General features: G+C 36.5%; 1 protein-coding gene across 6 annotated transcripts in view; it reads right to left on the bottom strand.

The window, feature by feature from the left end:
• FAM193A (family with sequence similarity 193 member A) overlaps positions 1–20,726 on the bottom strand; it is an 83,764-nt gene that overhangs the window by 21,912 nt on the left and 41,126 nt on the right. For 3 of the 6 annotated variants that reach the window (XM_086611816.1, XM_086611810.1, XM_086611812.1), the window contains 8 exons: positions 20,198–20,364; positions 19,764–19,931; positions 16,637–16,871; positions 13,120–13,244; positions 8,535–8,679; positions 3,729–3,806; positions 2,015–2,127; positions 1,618–1,860 (listed from right to left, as the gene is read on the bottom strand). In XM_086611816.1, coding sequence (XP_086467942.1) covers positions 1,618–1,860; positions 2,015–2,127; positions 3,729–3,806; positions 8,535–8,679; positions 13,120–13,244; positions 16,637–16,871; positions 19,764–19,931; positions 20,198–20,364 — 1,274 coding nt within the window. Of the gene's footprint in view, positions 1–1,617; positions 1,861–2,014; positions 2,128–2,985; positions 3,133–3,728; positions 3,807–8,534; positions 8,680–13,119; positions 13,245–16,636; positions 16,872–19,763; positions 19,932–20,197; positions 20,365–20,726 lie in introns of all 6 variants that reach the window. The other 3 variants (XM_086611814.1, XM_086611811.1, XM_086611815.1) reach the window with 3 other exon arrangements.

Below are 20,726 nucleotides of genomic sequence, written 5' to 3'. Positions count from 1 at the left end.
TTTGGACCAAGAATCTATAAAATTAATAATGACAGGATATGGATAACTTTTAATTTGATGAAGAAAGCTTCATGCCAATGATTTCCTTTACAGAAACTATGAAGTGGAAAAGAGTACAACATAAAATTCAAGTTTTTCCATACATTAAAAACAAAACTAGTAACAGTAAGTAGGGAACATTGAACATATCACAGTAACTCTTACATTTCTCAATAACAATTAGCTCCTAGACAGCCCCACACCTACTTGCTTTTCAGGATCTGCTCCAAAATACTTTTCCATACAGACAGCTAGTGAAAGAACATGCATGTTGAATTACTCGCTCCAGGGAAGTGTTGCAAAGATTGGTTAGTTCACAGTTCTACAGCAATCCAGAGCTCTTAAAAGAGCTCTTAAACTGTGCACTTTATCTTTTTCCATTCCATGAGATACTGTGCCAAAATTTAATTACACGATGGCATCATTAGGCGTATTTCGAATGTGCAACAAGGAAATAAAACACAGCAGATATTATGAGACATTAAATGGCCCTTCCCCAAGGAGCAGTGGTATTTCCCTAAAAATAGGCTTCTTACAGTAAATACTACTCAGCTTCAACTGAACTAGCTTCTGAAGAGACCAATTGAACAATTGTGGGTATTTCAGCATGAAAACTAATGACAGTTAACAAAAATTGCAAATGACACATTTAAGAAAACGCTGCCACATAATCTGTTTCACGCGCTCCCCAAATGAGTTCAGAAACTAAGGTCCTGTTATGGAAGATAAAGCTATTGGTGATAGTAGATGCAAAGGTAAACATTTAAAGGAAACCGAACACTCAGTAGAAATTGAGTGATAATCATCAGAAACATCCCACACATCTGCACTGTCCTCATTCATCACACCACATGAACAGTGAATGCTAATGACAATTCCCTTATCTGCAGCTGAGTTTTTTAAAATTTTCCTTTAGAATATCATGTGACAGAGGAAACTGCTGGTTAGCTGTACCCTAACCACATACAGAAGCCAGCCTACCAAGCAGTTTTACCCCTTCAGAACTACAGAAGGGCCACCAGTCTACCATTAGACTAATGCCTCAAATGCGATGGTCATTCTGATCTGAAGAGGGTGGCAGATACTTCTGACAGGGACAGTAACTTTTGATGCAACACTTGATTTAACACAACTTCAACAATCCTAAAAGCCTCCTAATCAGGCTTTTTTTTGAACTAAATTGATTCATATGAAATTACTGTCTCTCAAAGAAGAGATTATCAGTTCTCTTGCTCAGTCCAAGAAAATGTGACATTTTATAATTATGCTGTAAAGTAGACCAGTATCTGACGAACGTGCAATCTCAAATCAGGAAAGTATATACCATACACACTTGTAGCAACCCTGTTAAGCCAACGTCTTCAAAAATTTTTAAGAACTTCACAGGATTTATTTTTTTTTTAATTTATGTTTGCACAACATAGAGCACTGGAGTTGTGGTCTGCTGAATACAGTACCATTATTAAATAATTTCCTTACTTATTGTATCACTTATTACATAGTGATAGTTAGACAATGCAACTTGCCTGCTTAAGTTCAATCACTACAAAATTTTAATACGGGAAAAAAAGAACTTACAAAGTTGGTGCAGAACCATTGTCTGCAAGGATCAGCCTGGGATGTTGCTGAATTGTAATAGGTGAGCTGGAACCTGATCCTGAACTTGCTGAAGACATACTGGGTGGGCGGATCTCAGATAAATAATCCGGAGCAGAATCAATTTGTAGTGGTAACTGGTTAATGTGGATATCATCCGTTATAGGAGAATCCATGATGCCACACGTTAAAATGTGTGAAAGGCTGCAGTCATCACAAGTACATCTGTTCAAGAATTAAGATTACAGATTTTTATGACCTTGTTTAAGTAGCATTCATTTAAAGTAAGCACACTTCTTGTTCCAATAACGTATGTCCTTTTTCCTCAAACAAGAAATGAATGATTTATTACGATTTCATATTAAAAACATCAGCTCACCTTCTTCTATAATTACAGTTGGGACAGTCGGGCATGCTCAAACGTGATGACAGCATGTGTCTCATTGTGTCTGTGAAGTTGTTCTCCCCAGCTAGTGCTTTCTTGTTATTAAGCTGAAGCAAATTATAAAGGTAGTGGTTTAGTAGTGCAAGTCTTTTCATCAACAATTCAACGGCACATCATGATTAACAAATTACATAATCAAGAAGGGTTCTTTGGGCAAAACATTTTAAAAGCAGAATAATTCAGAATAATTTCATGAAGGTGGTGTTTTGATCATGAGTGAAAAAAGGAAAAGGTTCAAAGTCACAAACAACAAATATCTGGCACTGAAACTCTTCAAAGAAAGTATGTTTCTACTACAAAATAGTAAATTAACCAAGTCCATCTCCTTGACTCATTTATACGTGCATCTCACATGGTATTTCTGCTGACACATTCTGAACTTGAGCAGCTCTTGTCTTGATTCATGGTGTGCACAGAAGGACACTGCTGACAAATGGAGAGGGAATGCAAACTCACTCTTAGCTTGCAAAACAGAACTAGGACTAATTCTGCAGCCACAATGGGATAGACTCAAGGAATGAAGTAGCCACCCAAAACAAGACTTGATTCCATTAGTGAAAAAATACAATCCGAATAATCTCCACCTGGCAGAAGCCTAATCCTGAAAGCACCTAATTTCATTAGATACCTACAAACCTTAGGTTAAACAAGGATGTGCCTAAGCTTCCACTTCTATAGATGCCCACATCTGATCCTTACCTAGGCAGCCATGGGCTTACAGCTCACTTAAGCCCAATTAGGGTCAAAGAAAAAGAGGATTCTTCCTCAAGTCCTCCAAGAAGCCCTGTATATCAGATATTCTAAAGACATAGTTAACACAACTTATGTTCCTTACAGAAAAAAAGTACTTACTGATGACCACTTTGAGACATTGTCAATTTGAGCTTAAGTTTATTAACACGTACTATCATGCTCTCTCTCTCTGGCTCATGACTAGTGTTTCTTTCTGCGCAGTGGTACAGGAACAGAGAAATTCCCCATTCAGTTGTGACTCTAGCCAAATCACACTGTACTCTTACAGAAAGCATGATACATACATGAACACTTCTGGGCTACAGAAGAGTACTGTGTCTTAAACAGTACATAGTTTTACAGTAAGGTAGGAACTTCTACTGGCCTCTCTCTGGCTGCAGCTTAAAAAACAGATAGTTCTGCTCACTCAGCCTTTTCCCCACAAAACAGATGTAGGAGCCAACTCCAGAGTCATAACACATGCAATCATCTGCCCTGCTACTGTGTGTCTCACTCCCCAGCTCTGCACACACAAAGGAATTTGTTAAAATCTTGAACATGATCTCCCCTATCACGTACATCAAGGCAGCTCCATGATCAATGTATTGGCTGTTTTGGATCCCACTCTAAGGCATCAAAAATTCCCCTTTTATTGTATAAAGAATTTTAACACCTGGTATTCAATCCTAAGACTATGATCCTTACGTTTTTACCTTATAGTAACTGAGATTACATACTGTTACATACTCGTCTTGGATCTTGCTTTTCTGTATTTTTGCTAATCCAATTTCATGCCTGGCATAGTTGCAGAATTAGATCACAAAGAACTAGTACAATATACTACACTCATGTTTATATCTTACAAATATACACGAAGCATTAGTATAACTTAATATGGTAAAAGAAAAATTCCTACCTGCTCTTCAATAAAACGCCTCTGTTTAAAAAATTCCCAGTCTTCCTTTAGCATGCGTTGTTTTGTTTTCATTGCCATCTAAAACAGAATTTAAGGAAAACTCATTGATTTAATCATAGAAAACCTATGCTGTTGTCAATTGGTCTAATCAGTTTCATTAAACCTAGCTTGTCTATACTACTTTGAAAGTATTTACTTTGTCAATATCAAATATATTTTATTTGCTACTCATTTGATTTGAGTCACCTAAACATTAGATTTTATATTCATTTATACTATTTTTCAGTCAGATTTTTCCACTATTATTCCTTACATTAATATTTCTTTTCAATACATAATTTCATAGCATTTTCAATTGGCATTAAATCCTCAGCATCTCAGATCCACTAAAATCCATTAAAATCAATAGATACAGCCACACAGGCTCAAGTGCAAACTCTGATGTAACACATGTTGAACTAATCACCCAATCTAAGAGTCAAAAAAAATAAAAGAGTAAACGAAGTTAAGCAGTGACTTAGGCTAACACTATTTACCACTTTTATTCCTCAAAGTATTTCATGCCCATGATTTATCTAAGGCTAGAAAAATATTTTATAATTACTCATCCCTGAATCACATCACTATAAATGCACATAGAGCCTGTAACTTTTTGTACACAAATGATATTTTCCTCATTTAGTAACAAATTCACTCTGATAGAAGGCAAAAATTTCAATAAATTTTAACACAGTAAAACGTAAGAAAAAGCTTCTCCTGTTGCACCTTACAACATTTTAAAAGCACTACTTCATCAGTGAAGAAAAACAACTATCTAGGTTATCTTTTACAATTCTTTTTTCATTTAACTAATTAATAAAAAATCTACCACCTTATAGAATATAACAAATTGCTTTATAAAGATATGTTAGTGAGACAAAGTCCAGTAGGTTACACCATTAGCAAACACTTTTTTTTCTTCAAAAGCATGCCTCTAGAAATTCATATTTCATCAAAAAGTTAAAGTCTTTCTATTAACCAAAGTGTATTATTGCTATTTATTATTATTTAACTTGGGAAAATGAAATTCCAAGCTGGGGGTTTGAAATAGTATGAAGTTTTGCTTAATGAATTTCTGAAACAATCAGCAGTATGTAACTGGAATTACTACTGTGGATTTTGATTTCCCTTGCTTCAGTGAGGTTACATTAACAGCAAAAAAAGAGTATATCATATGAGTGTGTGTTTTTTTTAAAAAAATAAAAAAGAATGCATGAAATATTCTTGAATCTTTGTACCATTTCGTAGACACACTAAAAGGTACTGCAGAGCCTGTAGCCAAGAACATCAGAAATTTCATGCTGGCTGTACTATCAGCTTCTGAGCACCCTTGAGCTATATTTAAACACAGCAACACCCACTGGTTTAGATGCCCTGCCACCTAGCTGAATCCTCACTGAAGATAGGCACCTACATTCACTATACATTAAGAGAAGACTTTAATGCCAAAGAATGATGTTTAAAACAGCCAGTGCATTAACTGGGAGCTGCCAAGAAACTGCCAAAGAAAACAGCATGGTTTAAGTCTTGGTACTCTTGATTATTAATGGGAACAGCAGCTAAAACTGGTTTTCCTACTCCTAACTTTGCAGCCTTTCCAATACCCCATGTCTGCAAGTATCTTAAGTTATTAATTCCACAAATAATAGGAAATCACTTCTCTCCCCTCTTTCTTTTCCCCAACGAATACTTATTTCAGTAGAGTAAAGCAGCTGCAATAGAAACCACATGATTCATGCCCAAGAATTCTGCTAGGGAGTGGGAGATAAATTCAAACACCATCAGAAGGAAAAATTTATACGTTAGTCTTGCACATCGGCAATGAATATGCTACCACTGCTGCCCAATGGAGAAGAGAGGTCTGCTACCACCCTCCTCCTCCCTTCCTGTTTATTTGAGGCTAAAAAGTATTTGAGATCCATCAGACAAGACATGGATAAGTGAGACAGGCACTGAACAGATATTTTTCCACTCTGAAATAGATTTTATCATGACACAAAACCATCAGTTTTGTCAGAACTGACACATACCACTAGATCACCTGTGAGAACTCCAATGTTCATACATGTATCAGAAGATGCTTGTTGTTTCCAAATTTTAAACTCCGTATCAAATGTGAATAGCACATTTGAGTATCCCAAATTCCAACTGTGAATCTAATCTATTTTCCTAGCTTATTTAATGAGAAATAATAAAAATAATTCCTTTTATCACAAACTCTCAGCAACCAAAAATAGTGAAAACAGGGAGAAAAAAAATCACACATGAATATGGAGAGACAAGCAAGAAGCTCTCCCTGGGGGTCTTGTGGAGCTGAGCAAAGGCATTTCTGTGTTCTTTTCTTCTGTGGGAACCAGCAGCAAGAAAAAAAGGAAACACTTTCACACAAAGTACATATGACTATCTAGTCATTACTTAGAGGAACGATCCAGATACATTTAGGACCTTCTGAGTTAAATGTATTCTAAATTTGGTAAGAAAAACAAGATCTGGAGGTACAAGCTGCATTTATTTAATCTCTGCTGTACACCAGATACCCTAAACACCTTCCTCAGATTTTAACATGTGATGAATACAGCTGCTGATATGAACAAATCCTTATTCTAAATTTTATTACAGCATACACACATGGTAGAGCAATGTTACATGTCTGTGCATGACACTGCTGTCTTACACAGTCTTGAAAAAAAAAAAGTTGTATTTGTAAAAGCCATTCCCTTCCCCCCGCCCCAGCACAACTAACATAACTCAACATAGTGGAGAGTCCACTACGTATCTCTGCTGAGATTTAGCCCTGACTAAAATTTTGGGTGTAGTTCCACACTAGATAAATAAGGAACATTCTTCAATTTTCCTCTGTGATGGTCTGCGTTCTAACCTTTTAATACATGAGGAATAAAACCTCAGAAATTTGTTAAGCCAAGAGGCAGCAAATAACGAACACGCATTCACTGTTAAGATCCACAGTTTCCACAGTAGCTGGGATTTCTGATTTCTACCTTGTTGACAAAAATATCACTGCAAATTGAGGTAAAATGGTCATACGGGATTATGTACTTTTGATCAAGCTAGTATAGTCACAGGTTATCATCAACATGGGGTGTAAGGCACAACTGTGAAAATGTGTTTTTTTCTACATATAAATACCAAGATAAATACCAACAAATATCTCCTTTAAAATTGATGGTTTAAGTTTTAGAATTGTTTCCCCTACACACTCCCTGTGCAGGTTTTTTTGGTCATCAGAAAATAAGAAGTCATGATATTATGTTTCCCCAAATGGGAGAAGGGTTTCGGTTTGCATCAGGATACAGGCTTCACTAAGCAGATAAGAAAATGCTGTAAGACAGCTCATGGCAGTTGCATGCTCATGTGATTCAGTGTAATACAGAAAAATCAGTTAAGAGTTGTTTTGAAGTGGTGCATATCAACCAGTCAGAAGCCCAATATAAATGTGACTCAACAAAAATTCCATCTTTTGGAAAAATAACTGAATGATGAGAACTGAACTGGGCTCTATTTCTTATTGAGGCAGCATCAGACAGCCATGACACCCTGACATCATGGCGAAAACAATTTCTAGCAGCGCAAAATGTTGAGATGACGAAATTTTACTGAGCTGCAATCAAATATTTAGGTGCGCAAAAGCAGCCAGATGAAGAGAAAACTTCGTAACTGATAGCTCACAGATGCAGACCTCAAGTACAGAACAAATCTCTAAAAATAAAATTAGTTATGTCCTGTCTCCACCTGAAGGTACTGGAATTAATGGTTAAAGTTCACTTAAATCTTCCTTACAGGCCACAGCTTCTGAAGGGCATTTACAATGTACTGTAAGACTTCAAAAATACGTTTGTAATCTATAGGAGTAACACAGCATGACCAAATCTCAAATTGGATCTCCATATTCCTAATGCCCATACAACTTCAAAATACAAGAAAAGTTCTATGAAATTCTGTATCTTCAGTTATTTCGAGTCATTCTTTCTTCTAGTATACTTAAGATTGAACTAAAGAGTATTCAAAGTCTTATCCTGAGGTGTTTTAAAAAAATTCAAGTTATGTGAACACGAGACAAAAAGCACAAGGCATTTTGGAAGAGTATAAACAACCACTGGCAAAATAAACAACTATTTTTCTGAAAATTAAGCTCTTGACAATGTAGGAGTCAGCACAACATCATGATTTTTTCTGAAACATAGCACAAACTCAGAAGAGAATCAGCTATCGGAACATATACTTAATTAAAAAAGGGTAACTTCAGAGATCTCAAATATTTATGTAGCGAGATTCTGGAGTTCTATTTTGACAGTTGTAGAAAGGTCATCATCACACTACGCAACATGCAATAGTTTCTAAAAGTAATCTCTTCCTCTGAATTTTATTTAGTGCAATTATTATTTTGGAAGCTTAGGGGTTTTTGTGGGGTGTTTTTTTTGTTGTGGCTTTTTTTCCCCTAATGACATCTACAAAAGAAAGCTGATTACTGTGCTATGGGTAATTTACAGGCTAAAGTCATTCACAAATGTTCAAAGACCATCTCTAAACAATGGCACAACAATCTGCTTCAACAATTTGTAGATATTTCTGTACAATCAGCATTACGTACTCATATGTTAGTGTTCTTTTCTATTTTGAAAGACTGACATCAATGAAAAAAGTTACATTTTGTCACTTCAAAACTCTGGATAAAAATACCAAAGAAACTCTTCACTGGAGGCACAGTCTCTACATAATCAGTCTTGAGACTGTTTACACGATTCTTACCTGTTCATCAACATAATCATCTATTCTTTTCTGGCATTCAAGCCATGCTTCAGCAACTTGACCCATTTCCTGTTCCAGCTGATGATACCTTTGTAGCAAGGTACTGTACATATCTTCGCTACAGGAATCGTGTGTTGTTCCAAGCCTAGGAGTTCAAACAGCACTTGTTAGAGAAGAGACATTTCACTGAAAAAAAAAATATCACACTTTTAAGTTCTGCCAGCCAAAAAAGCGTTGTTGAAGTGCAGTTACTGATACACCTAGGCCCACGTAGCTGCTTGTATCCCAAAACTGAGTATTTTTAGTCATTTTTCAAAAAACATCCAACAACTGCTTGGTCCAATGTTCTGTAATCAACAATAGCAAGAACGTGGGAAGTGCAACATTTCTAGAGCCTCTTTCCCATGACCAACCAGATGTCAAACCTACTGAGCCGTATTTATTCAAATTTTGTTCCTTGATGTATTTATCCTTCCAAATCCTATGGGCTAAATATACATGTTGACTATCTAGTGAAGAGCTACATAGTAAAAATAAAGCCAGAAGCTTGTTAATCAGAACTCTCATGATCAATGCTAAAATGATTACTAGATGAGTTGGAGTTCTAGCTGGGAGAAGTGCTGCAGAATGAGGCAAGTGAGATAATTTGGATACATGCAGTTATCTACTACCATTTGAGCAGCATCAAGTTCAAAATGTGGTTATGTCATTCACTGATGACTGTCTGTAAGGAGCCCCAGAAAGAGAAGACAAGATTTACTTCCCTTTCTACATTTTTGTATAGTGAATTCCTTTTAAAGTTTATTACAGCACATCATCACAATGATTCTTAAGTAAGTAAGCGAACTCCCGAAATCATGACTTCAGAAATAAATAAAAAGACTAAATTCTATTCAACAATGTGTGTTTAATGCACATTGGTTTGTAATGACCTGTAAATTGACTCAAATAAACTGAGACTTTTCAATATTTCTCCTACTCAGTAATTAAGAGGAAGCTGGCTGGTAGCTAATTAGGCACAGGGAGTTGTGTGGTGAGTCAAAGCCAGTACCAAAAAACAGAATTCAAGCATCTCAAAACTTGGTATTTAAGCCCAGTCCCAGCATTTCAGGGAGGTTTCTAATAGATTTCCATTGCAATAGGACACTAACTCAATCCAAGAATTACATAATCCTGCCTATCATCTGGCAAAGAACTGAGTCCTTAATTTTAACGTGGAATTTAAGCATAACCAAGAGCTGAGCAAACAGACAACTCAGTAAGCATTAAGTTACAGCTGTTAGCATGACTTTGCTAATAAATTCTAGTTTGTTTTATTTTGTTGCTTTTGCCCAGAACCTGCAACACAGCCACTTTAGAAAGAGTGCATAAGCAATTCTGCACATTAAAAACTTGAGAAGCCCATGTAAAGCACAAAAAGCAGTTTAAAGAGATATAGTGACTTTAGGATACAACACTTCCTCACTATCAGTGCAAACACAGTCAATTCCTATTACTAGATCACAACTTAGTACTTTTCTTGAAGCTTGTATTTTTGGTATTATGCAATTATGTGAAATTCTGATTTCTACCGTACAGAAGCCAAGAATTTGTTCTCGTAACTGCTGTTGAGTAGTACTATTCTTTCAAACACTAGATGTGTACAAAATCTTTTTTAAATACGCTCTCAAGTCAGAAGCAAAAGAACTTCATTTCTAAAAATTTAGATTAGCAATGCAACAGCATTTACGCTTTCAATTTTTATTGTGACTTTTGAATAAAGATGAACATGCTACTAGTAAACACACTTTCAGCCCTCATGGCAAGTATAAAGCAACAATCTAGGGAATATTTCAGTCCTGTAAACAGAGGTGGAAGATATTCCTCAACTATAGTAAAATAGGTAATAAAAAGCATCACACATACATAAAAACTTAACAAAAATTGCTTACTTTACAGTAACTGAATCTTCCAAGGCATACCTGTTGACATAGATCCTACCGTATGCCTGTGTATCTTGATCAGGAATTCAGAATTTTTTGGCCAACAGCATTTAACTGAAGCTGTGCATATACCCTGAACACTGTCCCATCCCATACAGAGAAAGCAAAGAGGACAAAAAAGCCACAAGTATTGGTTACTTCACTACCAAACTCCAACAAAACAATCTGTTGAATGTAAGAGGTATGTCAGCAGTTGCATGTAATCAAAAGCATCTTAGCCCAAGAAAGATATTTAACCTCTAAGAAACCTTTCATACAGACACCTTCATCTGCAGGTACTAGTCACTCACCTGTGAAAGGACGATTTCCTTACATACGGATTATGAAAATACAGTCTTATGAAATGATGTGTCTGATCTAGAAGCCCTGCTGATCAATTAACTCTTGATAAGCATACAGACAGCTCTTACAGTTGGTCTGCAGATTGTACGACTGAGTATGCCTCCTCAACAAACCAGAGGTGTTGACTAGGTGGCAGAACAAGATACAACACATTAAGACTCTGGTAGTTTACCCTGAGTAGATGACCAGTCCTGTGAAATACTGACACAGCAGATCTCCTACCAGCTAATAACCTCCATCCTCACAAGACTGCTATGTTTAAACTTCCCTAACTGGACACCTCTTCTAGTTTGATATCTGATAAGCATCCTTGGAACTAATAACAGCACACCAACTATGTGTTTTGAAAAAGACAGAGATACACAAAAGATTAAGTGATTTAAATAACAGATGAGAGAAAGGGTGAACACTCAAAGTCTAAGTGAAGCTGACATGCCAAAATGCCATCTCACATTTATTCAGGAAGAGAAAACAATAAGGCCAATGCTCTTCTGTAAAGAAACGCTGACAACACCTTCTCTACTGTCTCCAAGTGATTCTCTACTGACCAAATGATGAGGGGACTAGATTGATCCCTGCTTCTCCATGTGAAGTCTCTCCAACGAAATGTTCCTCCACCAATTCTCAATGGAAGGCAGATTATCCTCCAGAAAAATTTCTCAGGGAAGGCTAGCTGATTCTCTTACTTCAAGATCCAGAAAACTCAACAGTAAAATCACAGGAGTCCATCAAAACGGGTGTTTTTCTTTGGTAAACATGGATTACAAGACATACACTATATAAACTAGAAACCATGGAACAGGCAGCTTGTGCTGAACCTTGCCTTTCAAAAAGGCTCAGGTGAATCAATATAGGCACAACAGTTTAAGTCAAACACCCTTAAAGCCGTCTAGCAAACACAGTAGTGGAAAAGAAATTCCTGCAGGAAGAGATTCTGACCATATTTAAGGCTTGAAGGTAGCTGTTACTACAGTGAAGCTCTGCAGAAAAACACCTTCTGTTGCTCAGACTTTAAGTGCAGTAGCACTTGAGAAAAAACAGGTAAATGAAAACAATTCAATGCTTTTGTCAAGAAATTACTATAAGCTTAACTAAGACCATTCTAATCTCTTCAGATGAAGGCATTATAAAAAGTCTCGATATAGCCAGGATTGCTATATCAATAGAGTAAGAGATGCAGAGAAGTCTCGTCAGAAAGCATGGAGATGACAGGGATTTAGCGTCATTGACAGTGGTACTGAGAAGTCAACAGAAATCACTGGGAAAATATGTGATTGAACAACATGCTATTAAACATCGCAACAGAAGTATCTGCCTGGAGGGGGAAAAAAAAGCTTTCAGTATCAACCCAGTTTCATGTAAACCAATTAAACGAGTTATTTTGAGGGACCTTAGACTTCTTGCTGAGCTCAGTCACAATTAAGCTTTCTTGCCTTTTCTTGCATTCCTTTCTAGTATCTACTAGCAAAAGGAGAATTCATCAGAAACCTTTATTCACTGTGAGCAACATGCCTTGTGACAAACTTAATCAAACTGCTCTCGTGGCATGGAAAATACTCAAGACAATACCTTTAAAAATACATGTACACAAAGCATAAATGTCTCTTCGTCAGAAACAAGATTGAGAGGTCCACACAAACCATCCATGACTGTACTTCAAAAATTCAGACTTAGGATAAAGAATAAGATTTCCATTAATTAGTACCTGTTCCTTAAAAAGCCCAAACTCTTAGCAGATATCCCAATTACAAGCAGAGCAACCTTGCTAATAAAATATACATTTGAAATCCCCAGGAAACGCAATATGCCATCAGACCTACAACCACATAGCAAGAGATTTTATTTCCTTTGCTTTCCCCAATGACAAGATTGCTTAAAACTCCCAATCAAGTTATTTTTGCACTGTCGGAAGCATGAAGGCACTGAGGCTGTAATTCACTTGTAGAGCTGTAAAGAGAGTAGCAATGCCTGACAACAAGTGAAAATAGTACTATTCAGTCATACCATCAGCATTTTCATAGGATGCTGTTGTTTTACTAGGTAACCTACAAGTGAGCAGATCAGGGTAGTAACTCTTTTAACAAGCAAGTTATGACAGCAGCTTGCTCAACCCAAAAAAACTGTTTTCAAGACTCATCAACAAGGATTTTTACCTACTAAACTGTAGAAGCAGCAGAGAAATTTTTTTTTGTAGATGCTGTGGTTGCAAACACGAGTTTTGATTTCTCTTTTAAATTACAAAAGAAAAGTTTAAACTCTACCTTAACTGTGACACCAATGTTGGCAAGCTATTCTGCAGGAGTGGCTCAGAAAATACCAGATTTTCAAACAGATGCTTATTGTGTAATTCCCATGTCACCTGAAATTTCTTCAAATGTTCATTTTCCTATAATGAAAAAACAACCAGAAATAAGCCAGGGTTGGGGTGGTGAAGTTTCTGTCTGAGGCAAGAATTTATTTTTTTTTTATCTAGTTTCCAATCTACAGGCTGGATTATCCAGCTCAGATCTTACCCACTTTTAACACCCAGAAACTCAGAATTTAAGTTAACCTATAACCATAGCTTCATTCCTTGTTTTTCTAAATTGTCATGGATTAGGAAAGAAGGAAAAAAAAAAAAGACTAAGTTGTTGAAAGCTTCCATTCATTTCTGCACTGAAAAATGTCTTTTATGATCTGAACCAGTTATTATCAGCTTTTCTTGTCAAACAATTGACTGTTTCTGATCATTTTTCAATTCTTGGAACTTATCTAGTAACAGACACATATATGATGGCAAGTTATAATCTTTATTCAAAGCTGACATAAATCAAGTAAACAGTTCTCTCCAAGTACAGCTTCAAAAATAAAGTTTTCTAAATAAACAAGGGACCAACAGCTTCTCTAGTAAGCAGAATGTTTTTCTATTTGAGGTCATTTAGCACATAACTGTATAAAATTTCAAGGCTTAAAACTTAAATCTATTATTATCAAAACATAAGAATCAAAAGACAGGTGTAATATTTTTTCAAGTCAGTAATTTTTCCCACATACAGCCAGCAGTATGCAGGTGTTCTATACAAGGACTCCCCCACACAGCAAAATTCAGTGCAAGCATTCTGGCTATCAGACCAGCAAGTGAGCCCTATGCACTATAAATCTCAAGTACCCAAAAATACCAGAATACTCTCGAATTTCTAAGTTTTCTTAAGCATAGCGGGTTAAAAAACAAACACGTATTTATATTAGACCTAAACACGATACTATCAGTATTCAAAAAGAGAATTAAGTTTGGAGTTTTATTATTATTTAAGAAGGGTGTGTGGTGGGTTTTTTTTTTGTTTGTTTTTTTGAGTTGCACAGGACACGTACTCTTTCACTTTTAATATTATGTTTTTAAAATATTTAAAATTTCCATAAATTGCTAATAATCTCGAGGGTCAACCCTGAGAAAGGTTGATTTCCTAAGCAATTTCCATATTATACTGTGAATAAAACATTCAACATTTATCTACAAAATCCTGTATATCAGATTGTGCAGAGTATGAAGTTGGACTGGATGATCTCTAAGGTCTTTTCCAACCTAGAAATCTATGAAATTATATTTCTCACAAAGAAATATCAGATAAGCTTCCCCTTGTAGTCTGCTATACTGTATACTCGAAGACTCTTCTGTACTGACCCGAGTCTTTTCAGCTTCTCAGAATAATCTGTCATTCCCTGGTGGGGCACAAGTCTTTAGTTCCTGCTCTTGAACTTCGCTAGTTAGCTGGATTCCTTTGAAAGGAAGGACAACTGTTCCTAATTTCATTGAGAAACCAGTTCCTCACCAGTGGAGGCTCAAGGCATTATACGCCTTTGCACAGTAAGCTATGTGCAAAGGCTTTCACTTTAAAAGTGTGGCAGCACTAAGTTTAGAGATTTTGACTGCCTTTCATGTATTTCAGCTGGAAAGATTCCTTCTTCCATAGTGCACTGGTATCTTGAGAGTAAACAACCATGCACACTGAAAAGGCTAGTGACCCTACTACCTGTACCAAAAGCTGTGACATACTATTCCATTTAATAAAAAGGTTATTTAATAAATCTAAGAAATATATGGCAAGAGAGAGTATCCTACATTCTCACATTACACTTTCTTAATATCACACCTTAGCAGAAAGAAGTTTTCAGCACTTACTGGGCTGCAGAAGGAAAAGCACAAAAAAAGTCTGAGCTATTTTGTGTTTTCTTATGCTTTTTTTTTTCTTTTTCAAAAGAGAAAAGGAATTTTAGTTTACTTTCAATTTTGGCAGAAAAGAGGTTCAAGCATCTTCTGTTTCTTCATGGCCATTATCTCCATCTCATACCAGCTAGATTTTCATGATTACTAGTTCACAATAACAACCAGGGAAAAAAATGTTAAAATATTAATTTTTTTTTAATCAGCTATGTAATTCTGGCACTAATGGGTTCATTATTGGTGGTTCTACTTTGAGAAAGCTAACATTTGTACTGTAATCAATCTGCTTTTCTGCTGAACAAATTTCTGAGTCCCAATGCAAATCCACCTGAAGAGTAATCTTCTTCCAAGCATCTGGTTAGAGACTTGATGACTACTAAAAGCCAATAAACTGGAGATGGCAGCGACCTTACATCTACGTGATAACACTGGGGAAGACAATACAGACAACAGCAAATATAGAGCACTGACAACAGAAAAAAGCATCAGATATGCTCATTTCTTAATGGAAACATCTTCCTGCTTTGCCAATTCAATTTTACTAACAGCCCTACCTCAGTAATGACACTCTGCTTCCCCTCCATTTTAGATTCTTCTCACCTGAGGCCATCATAGTCTTGTTACTGTCTATTCTTTTCCTCTTTTTATTTACCTAGACAGTCACTCTCAGCTAATGGGTAATAAAACTCAAATTTACCCATTTATCCACTTTTTTTTTTTCTTGTGCAATGTTTTCACAAGAAAAGGGATGCACAGGATAACGACATTTAACAAAGGATGTACACGAAAGGATTAGTAACGAAACTGGATTAATAACCTCCTCAATCCTAAAACAAATAGAATTACAGAGTTTGTTTATTGTATTACTCACTCATGATGGACAGTTACACAAGAAGAGATTTTTAAGGCTACTGCTTATTTTCTACCTGACAATATAATCCCAAGTCTAACATAGAATCATAGAACCATCTGGGTTGGAAGGGACATTCAAGATCATCTAGTTCCAAACCCCCTGCCATGGGCAGGGACACCTGCCACTAACATCACAATCAACTGACAAACAACCATTCAAGAAAGAACAGGAACTTTAGAAATAATAAATAACACAGCAGATTAATTCCAAGGCAAGAGATCATCTTTTCAAGTAGCCATTCTTGCTTATAAGTGAGAAGAAAAAATGAATATTGAAACAATCTAAGTTAGTGCTACACATAAAAGTTTGTGTCCTTTAAACATGGCTGTCAAGAGACCATTAAAGATTAACAGAGAAGTGGTTTGCAAATCTTCAAAGGCATTATCTAATATTTTGTAGGTCTGCTTTTCAGAATAAGTGCCGCAAACAGTATCCCACCTTTTTCTTTACAAACAAAAGGTAATTTCATCAATCACTGTAAGAGATGCCTAATCTACATTTCTGAAGAATTATATTTGCATTTTCAGAATATCCCTGTCTCCAAGTATGCACACACAAAAAAACTTACATTTTACAAAGCACAGAAGACACTTGAAAAATCCCAGAACAGCTCCACTAACATTACTCCTAGCAAGTAGCATATAGATTACTTTTTCAGTCTTACCAGTGTAACCAGAAAAGCGCTGATTGTACATGCTGCCTGACAGAGTGCACTGTATTCTTCAAGTAGGAGAGAGATGAACTGATGTGCCTGCGGTGGCCCTTGTATTGCTAATGTTGATGCAACTTTAGATCCCAGTGACAAATGTCTGAGCAGACGAACCTTCATTTCAAGCACATATTCTCTAGCTTGCTGTTCCAACCGCTGGTAAAGCTGATATGGATCTCTTTCACAAAGCCTGTATTTTTAGAATATTTGTGTCCAAAAAAAAAAAATTAACAAAATGCACGTAATCAACAATTTTTACTTTCCTAAAAATATTCACCAGTTACCATCCTTGTAATCAAAAGGAGACAATGGTTAGAGTTTACAGAACTGCTTTAAATATGGGAGAACACAGTCCAGTTCCCTACTTTTACACTGTGGAACTGAGCTGCTGTGTAATTTTAGGACTAGGATGCTTGCACACCAGATGACTAAATTATTTTAGGACCTCAGTGTTTCACCTCAACTTGTTAGCTAAAAACCTTCAGTCAATTTGTGAACAACGCTACAGACACCTAGACTCTTCAGACAAGCTTTTTAACGAGTTCCCCATGTTCTTACATACAGCCCTAATAAGTGTCCCGTTGGAACAGCCAGACCTAGGCACAATTAATATCCTGTAGAAGGACAGGCCTTTACTTCAAGCCATCGAAGGAGCTTGACCTGTTAGGCAGCCAGAACATGCCTAAAAATATACTAATCGGACTGGACCCTGTGACCGCTTGGAGGGACACATCTGTTGTTGAGCTGAAGCAAAAGAAGACATTTCATACAATTACCAAGCTTTTAAGACACTCATTCCTGAAACTCCTTCTCACTTTTATTGACGGTTTCTTACCCCAAGTTGCAGATCTTCTGTACAAAGACATTTTTTGCACCTTTTATTAAAGCTGTATCACTGCATAGCAGAGGTGTGGGACTCAGAGGGCCACAAAGAACATCCTTCGAGGAATATGACTTTGGGCACTCTACTGCAGCCTAAGCTGCAATCACTACAAATGATTGGTGAGTTTTTTAAAAAAATCTAGAACAGGGACCAGAATTTGGGACTCATTTGTCCCAGGGAAGTACACTAACATTGAAGCTCCAGAACCATGTTGCCCTCTATGCACTCTATTCAGCCATTCCATACCTGCAAGACTTGTCACTGTAAGACAAAGCTTCAAAGAGGGTCAGGGCTACCTGCTAAGGGCAGCATACAGCTGGCTAGGTCTGATACTCTCCTGGAACTGAGACATGGGTTTGAACCATCTCACACAGAAGAAAACTGAACACAATGGCTGCTTTAAAGCACTTCAGAGTGAAATCGTACTGTTTCAAGTCCTGTGCACGGAGTTTAAGCACTTGCCTCAGGTTTTTTACAGCACAGGGAGGTGAGGAAGAAGAAGGGGACTAGATATGTACTTAAGAGTTAGATCAATAGAAGTCTGCTGATATCTAGTTCCTGCTCTTCCCTCATCACTCATAAAATGAAGCACTATCACACTGCCATAAAGTGCTCCAACATACAATATGGACACTACTTGGCATGACTACTTATTTTCAAGTAAGACCACCAGACAGTCCATTTCTTGCCAGCTGCATCTAAAAGCTGAGCATGGAATTAGAGGAGTTTCTGCCATTTAAACATAGATTTACTTGGCCACAGCATGACTTTTAGCATGGTTTGTTTGAGAGTTTGTTGGTTTGTTTGGTTTTGTTTTGTTTTTACACTTTCAATACCTACATTGACTAGCTTTGTTAAAAAATTTTGCATGACATTAGCGCCATGGGCTTGACACATTGGTGTGTGTTCAAACACAGTATCCTAATTTTATTTCATACTTTGTAGACTATAAAGAAATTGAGTGAAAAATAATCATATTGACATTTAAGGTTTCCTTCTTTGAGATCCTGTTTCTGCCTTCATATTTTAACAATGTCTTTCAAAAGTGAAAAACAGTTCGATAAAAATCAAAGCTCTTAAGTACATAAGAAAGGTATACAGTACGTGTTTCAATTTCCATTTTTCTTCCATTAAAGAGCAACTGCATAAAAATCAAAAACCATTTTAGCTGTGATTCAGTTTTAATTACCTACACACCATGCAACATTTAAGCATCTTTGCTTTCAAAACCTATGTTGCACATTTTGATCACTTAAATAAACAAAGTGTGACTAATAGGGAGGTATATTACTCTACTTTTACACAACTCATGTTCAAACCCAAACACACAGTTTTTATAAGAAAAGGGCAATAAGGTTATTCAATTATCTATTAAGGTTGATTCAGGAGTATACTTATATCAAGAGCAATGCTAGATAACTATAATTTTCCTAAAGTCTCTTTACCTCACCAGAATTTAGCTTCAACTAGAAACTCCACAGAACTACATTTGTCGGGCTAGTCAGACCTTAGTGTATTAAGTACGTACAGAACCAAGGAGAGCAACTGTTCCTTGACCACACGCTCAGACAGAAACTGAGATGAAACTCCTGGAGCACTTTAAGGACAGTTGCACTATTCTTACAAGGAAAAAATCCACAACTGAGAATCTCATGAAGCACATCTTCAACTTCATACCTAGAAAAGCTACAATTTCAACTTCTGAAAGGAGAAAAAAGTTCTCAGAATCCACCTAATCTAGTGATGAATGGCCAATATGACTTTTCTTTTTTGTAAAGTCTTTTCTAGCTGTTACAACTAGAGTAAGGTGCAAGCACTATTGTAACTCAGGTTAGTTTGACAAGGTAAGATTTTCATATGGGACAATTCAAAGTAAACAATGTCTTATTAATAATAATCACCTCAAGGTCTTTTGAAGAATAAGATTTTGAGACTCTTCCATTACTATATGTTACTACTCCCGTTGCAAACAGCATACAAATTTAATAGCTTTCCAGGCATTCAATCTAGCCTTTAAAAATCCTGCATGAGAATTGACTGTTCTGACTTTTCTTTCTAGAGGAGAGGCAGTCATTCCACGCAATCAGACTTACAGATAGTAAATAACATTCTATTAGAAGCAATATTCCAAACGACTTAAAAACTATTTTAAAAAATCCTCTTAGCAATTAATAGATTTTTTTTTTCAAAGTGTTATACCTATCCACCAGCTCTTTCATTCCTTCTTTATCCGGTACCAAAGATTGGTCTTGGTCATCTGCTAAAGGAGTCCCAGCTTGGCGATATATACATCGAACCATGTATCTTACTTCTGACCAGTAATTTTGAAGCTGCTGAGGTTCACGTTCAGGCTCTGCTGAATTTTCTCTGCAAATAACGACAAAAATAATTACTCTCTATTTGTAGATTGTATAGGTGTACTGATTCCTAGCATTCTGAAGATGCTCTTCAGGAAAAACAATGGACATCACAAAGTGCCTAAAATAAAATATAAAGTTGGATAAAAGCTGCCATCCACAAGTTACTGTTACTGTCAGACAGCCCGTTTAAAGAGTTTAAGCGTACACCAACAAATGAGCTGCCTACAGTCTGAGTACAGGCACTGTGCTGTTGGGTTTGAATTCATTTCTTACCTACGCTCATTACAGGCCTCACAGTTGCATGCTATGTCTGAAGGAGAAGAATTGCTAAGATCTGCAGCAGGCACTGTCTGTGCACCAACAGTTATTCTTCCTCCTCCTACAGATTCCTGCTGTGATCCACTGTTTCCAAGAGGCATGTGCAAAAGGAAATCTTGGCTCTGAAAGGAAAAATAAAAAAACACAGGCAGCTTTCAGTTTGTGAGGTATAAGTCTGAAATGTTAATAGGTAGGTAAATATTCATGTGGCAGTTCTTAGTGCTGAATATTTTGGGAGGACACTCAAGCAGGCACAAAGAATTTACCTTCAAAAAGCCTAATAAAATGCAAGATGGATTGAGAAAAGTCAATGATATAAATATAGTTTCATTTCTAAGAACCAAAGTATGTCAGTTATAATTATCACCTTTATTTACTCCAGCATAAACAATGAACTAAGCCAAAGGAAGGCTTGCATCATCCACGATTAATCATAAACTAGTAGTATCTCTTCAGTCTCTATTTGACAGTATTTGACTTTTGT

This window comes from Tauraco erythrolophus, chromosome 5, assembly GCF_009769465.1.
Source record: "Tauraco erythrolophus isolate bTauEry1 chromosome 5, bTauEry1.pri, whole genome shotgun sequence".
NCBI classification, from domain to species: domain Eukaryota; kingdom Metazoa; phylum Chordata; class Aves; order Musophagiformes; family Musophagidae; genus Tauraco; species Tauraco erythrolophus.
This window is presented reverse-complemented; position numbering and strand designations above follow the sequence as displayed.